Here is a 5,466-nt window from a genome sequence, read left to right on the forward strand (position 1 = left end):
CCTTCCCCCTTCATTATATTAAAAAGAAATTTGTTCATTTGTATTTATTCAATTTGAGAAATTAAAAATAATTTTTGTTATATCTCTTTTATTCTTATTATTAAGTTTTATTCATTTTTATTATTAAATTTTTTTCATTTTTTATGAATGTATTTTTTAAAATATTAAATTTATCATATTCAAAGGGTGCGACAATAAATCTATCATTTTATTGGTAATTTCTTAAAAAATGTGTCTGAGTGATGAAAAAATAAAATAGACGGAGGGAGTATCTTCACATTTGTGCTTTTAAAAGTCTTGTCGACATTTTATTAATAATTTAATAGTTATCGACTTAAATGAGCAGTAGTATGAGCAGTAGTCAGATAGGCTAACCAAACATAGCATTTACTAGTTTTACATATATTTATTTATTTATGTGGACAACACAATATTCATTTGTTGACTTTGATTGGCCATAAAGATTTTTTAGACATAAAAAATAAAATTTAAAAATGGACGTTTTAATCAGCACTCTTTTCCTCTGTCATCTTATTAATTGGTGAAAAATGCATTTATTTTGCCCTCTTTTTTCATTAGGTTGATCTAATCATTGTGTGTATTAATTAATTGCAAGAAAATGCATTAATACATATATTTGTCTAATTCGTGTCAATTGATTTCATGATTATTATGCTTAATTTTGAACAAGCTATTCTCTCATAAAAATAAATCAATTTGAAAAGATTATACCACACAACTAAAGTATCGATAATTATTGCATAATTCTTTTTTTTAAAAATACTATCAGTGCATATAACTTAAACTTTATTGCTAAAGTCGAGTATTAAAATTATACATTTTTCAGGTGCATTTACCAAGAAGAAGATAGCCAACGTTACAAGGGGCTAAAGATAAGCAAAGATTTAGTAGAAGTTGGAGGAGATGCATTGAAGACTAATATTACTACATTAGGCCCTTTGGTTCTACCTTTATCAGAACAACTATTCTTCTTTGGAAACTTAGTTTGGAGGCACTTATTTGGCAATAAAAATGCCAAAACAAATAATAACAACAATAACAATTCCCAGCAGGCCAATAATATCAAACCCTATATTCCAGACTACAAACTTGCCTTTGAGCACTTTTGTGTCTATGCAGCCAGCAAAACTGTCCTTGATGAGCTTCAAAGAAACCTAGAGTTGAGTGAGGAAAACATGGAAGCATCACGCGCCACGCTCCATCGATTTGGTATTAATATTGAACTACATGATCATCTCATATATATACATATAACATGTTATGTTATGTTGTTAGAGTGAACGTAGTTTTAATTATATATTATTATGTCTGAACAGGTAACACGTCTAGTAGTAGCATTTGGTACGAGTTGGCTTATTTGGAGGCTAAGGAGAAAATCAGAAGAGGCGATCGTGTGTGGCAAATTGCATTTGGGTCAGGTTTTAAGTGTAACAGTGCGGTTTGGAAAGCTATTCGTCGCGTTAAGAAGCCTTCAACGAATCCTTGGCTTGGTTGCGTTGATAGGTATCCAGAGTCTCTCACACAATAAATGTGAGTTTAATTTTATGGTCAATTTGGAGTTGGGAGATCGATGGGAATTTATGAATGACTATATAAATGTATAGTCTAAGAGTATTGATATTATAATTAAGTTAAGTTTATTTATGGACCTTGATCACATGGATTGTTAATGAAATTTAAGTGTTCCAAGTTTAACAAACATATGTAGATCCCTTCTTTAATTTCCTATCATTTATAATTTGTGAAATAAATGTATTGTGAACATTTTATATTGGTGATAAGCAAATATTTATTTATTAGTTATTCATGTTTGCATTAATTAAGTTGGTCATCTTCTCAATATTCTTGCTAAATTCCTATTATTCTTGTATTAGCATACGATGCCATCGGATTTATTGGCCCAATTAATTTAAAGAGAAAATTAGATAAAATATTCATTGTGTCATAATCCTTTGTTCAAAATAATTCAATCATCACTTACACAACATGGTCAGGTTTATTTTTCATCTCTTATATTCTCTTTTTCTTTGTTTTTTTTAAGAGTGTCTTTGGTAGGAAGAAGAATATTTCTCATCGAAAACATTTCTCCTATTTTAAAAAAATAAAATAAGTTGACTTTTTTTCCCAGTATTTATTTGGTAAGTTAGCAAAAATGTGTTAATCTTAAGAATATTCTATGTAATTTAGTAGAACACTATAGGGGTGAAAAGGGTGGAGGCGGTGCCTTAGGGGTAGCGAGGGTGAGATGGTAAAGGGGTAGGGATTGGAGGCGTTGGATGAGCGGGGAAGATACAATAAACATAAAACTTCGCTTATATATAAAACTTATATTTCCTATTTTTAATAAGAAAGTCCTTTTCTATATTTTTAAACAACTTGTTTTCTTAGAGAAAATATTTTCATTATTCAGAGATGAAAATATAAGAAAGCATTTTTAGAAAAATCATTTCAACCATACCAAACACACCCATAATGTCAATAATTATTGGCAATGTCCCAATCATTAAGCCACTACTTTCATGTCTCCATGGTTTCTTTTATTCTTTATTTCTTTACACTTTTATTCAATTTCATTCCAAATCTCTTCATCTTTATATCACTTCATTCCTACACATTAAAATATAATATTAATAAATAAATAATATAATCAATACTCAACAGATAATTAAAAGTATTAAAATGTGAGAAAAATAATAACTAAAATAGATATTTATGTCCGAAGATAACCACCTCACATTTAAATTCTGGTTCGTTCTCGAGCAAACATTAAAACTCAATATAAAATGAATTAATATAAATTAATCAATGAGCTTCTTAATGTTAACGAAATAAAATAATTAACTTAACTATAAACTAAATAAATTAAAGTATAAACTATTATATAACTAAATTAATTAACCAAACATTTAACAAAATCTTTTTGAGACAGTTTTCGAATATTCATAAACTATACTAATTATATACAAATTTATATAAACATATATATATATATATATATATATATATATATATACATCTTTTATAAACTATTTATGCAATATCGATACATTACATAATTATTTATATAATATCAATATTTACAAAAATATATATACAATATCGATATATTACATAATTATTTGTATAATAGTAATACATTAGATAACTATTTTTACAATATTGATATATTATATAACATTACATATACAAACAATCATTTTATTAGAATTTTTTTATAATCTGTATAATTATATAAAAGTAAATTTACGTCGAGCCTATTTAAAGGAATGCACACCCAACCAAGAAATAAATAAGCTCTCTCCTTAGCTCCAAAGCTTAAGATAAATATGTGTGTATACTCCTCAGTCTTTTGATGGTGTGAAAGGTGATATAGGGAATATTCTTGGAAGAGCTTAAGGATCATCATGTTTACCTCTCTTATTTAATCAATTCAATAATCTCTGGAATATGTGACGAAGAAGATAAAATTGATTATTTTTCTTTTTAAAAAAAAAGAGACAACATGGCCTGGAAAATTGTGTGTATGATAATATAGTGTGTTTTAAGTTTCGTTACTCCTATTGTTTAAAGGAAATTATAGGATATGGTATATTGCTAATCATTTGATTTTACTTTTTTTTTTTGAATTCTTCCTAGGATCACTTACTTTTGAATAAGCGATATAAACAGTATTTTCATTTTATAGTAAGATCTATTTGTCCCAAAAAAAAAATCTATTGACAAAGAAAAAAAAAACAAATTATGAAAAAATTATAAATCATTTTAGAAACAATTGATAGAAACTCTTTAAACAAAAAATGTAATAACAAGTTGCTCTTCCTTCCTTCTTTTTCCCCCTTGATTTCGTGTAGTGCAGGTGATCAGTTAAATATATAGAAATTATACGAAGTGTATATATATATATATATATTAGGGAAGATTACTCGGTTAAGCAAATTTATACTACTTAATTACTCATCACAACTATATAGTTTACTATAATTATCACTCGCGATTAACATTATACATTAATTACGTGGGGTGACTTCAAGCTTGTATGTTAGCCACGTTTGTATATGTATAATTCGCCATATTTGTATAATTCACAGTCAACAATTCTTTGTTTGATTTGTATTTGTATTTGTATACGATTGTTTATATTTGTATATGACGATGATTTCCTTTGTTTTTTCAGTTTTGTCATCATCTACATTCAATCATTTTGTGTATAACTTTTTAAAGTTTGTATAAACGTGTAGTTTTTGGATTTTGTATAACATAATTTATATAATTTAATTTGAATAATATATTTTGTATAATTGTTTAAAGTTCATATGTTTATGTTTGTATCAATTCGTTATTTCGAGTTTTATTATATTTGTATAGTTCCAGATTTTATATAACTCAATTATACAAAAATACGTGAATTATATAAACGCACATGCGGATTATACAAACGAGATGTGAATTATACAAATTATTGTCCTCTCTCGCTCGCCTCTCTCCTCCCTCTCCCAATCCCGCTCGCCTCTCTCCTCCTTTTCTCAATCTCTCTCGCCTTGTTTAAAAAAGAATGACTCTTTCTTTTTTTGGTAACATTTTAATTTCAACTTTCCACGTGGCATGTTTAAGGACACTAGATTAAAGGACAATTTTGTACATTTGACATAACTTTAATTTAAGACCACAAGATTCAAAAGTCTTCTTTATTTTCTTAAACTCCGTGCCAAGTCAAACTAGACCATTCTTTGTGAAACGGAGGGAGTACAATTATTTAACCGATATACTTATACAATTCACCTCTCTCCCACTCTCTGCCCTCTCTCGCTCGCCTCTCTCCTCCCTCTCCCAGTCTCGCTTGCCACTCTCCTTCCTATAACATGTAGCTACAAATTGTAATTAGCAAACTATAGCTATGAAGCATAATTAGGCTATTTTTGAGTGGTTATATGTAAAAGTTTCTCATAGTATCGATATTGTATAAATAGTGTATACTAGTGCATAGATGAAGTATAACTATATATGAGAGACATATATATACCTCTATAAACATTGTTGTTCACTCCTGATCAACTCAAAATTTCATCCAAACAATCTCAAAACTTAGATATCGCACTCAATATTTCAAGTCTTTTGATATATTATTCACTCAAAACTATTCACGTTTATGACACATTAATTTAAATATTTGAGCTTTAAACATAGAAGAAAAAGATTACATATAATATAGTGTATCTAATAGCTAAAATACATATATCTAGATGTATTTAACTTAAAATTTAATAAAAATCATTAATTAGTGAGACAATATGTAATTATTTTAAATTATAAGGAGAAATGTTTGTCTAATGAAATATTTTTTTTCCTTTTTAACGAAGCTTGCAATAATTAGCACCAGAAATTGTAAAATATTACTTGTGAAAATACGCAACCAAATAAAATACAAAAAATTTCTAAAAATATAAA

At 27.4% G+C, this 5,466-nt stretch overlaps 1 protein-coding gene across 1 annotated transcript in view; it reads left to right on the forward strand.

The window, feature by feature from the left end:
* LOC102596949 (3-ketoacyl-CoA synthase 10) overlaps positions 1-1,826 on the forward strand; it is a 4,768-nt gene extending 2,942 nt beyond the window's left edge. The window contains exons 3-4 of the mRNA XM_006361463.2: positions 848-1,230; positions 1,338-1,826. Of these exons, the coding sequence (XP_006361525.1) occupies positions 848-1,230; positions 1,338-1,549 (595 nt within the window). The 3' untranslated portion in view covers positions 1,550-1,826. The remainder of the gene's footprint in view (positions 1-847; positions 1,231-1,337) is intronic.
* Positions 1,827-5,466: the final 3,640 nt, after the last annotated feature.

This window comes from Solanum tuberosum, unplaced genomic scaffold (genome assembly GCF_000226075.1).
Source record: "Solanum tuberosum cultivar DM 1-3 516 R44 unplaced genomic scaffold, SolTub_3.0 scf00335, whole genome shotgun sequence".
In the NCBI taxonomy this organism is placed as follows: domain Eukaryota; kingdom Viridiplantae; phylum Streptophyta; class Magnoliopsida; order Solanales; family Solanaceae; genus Solanum; species Solanum tuberosum.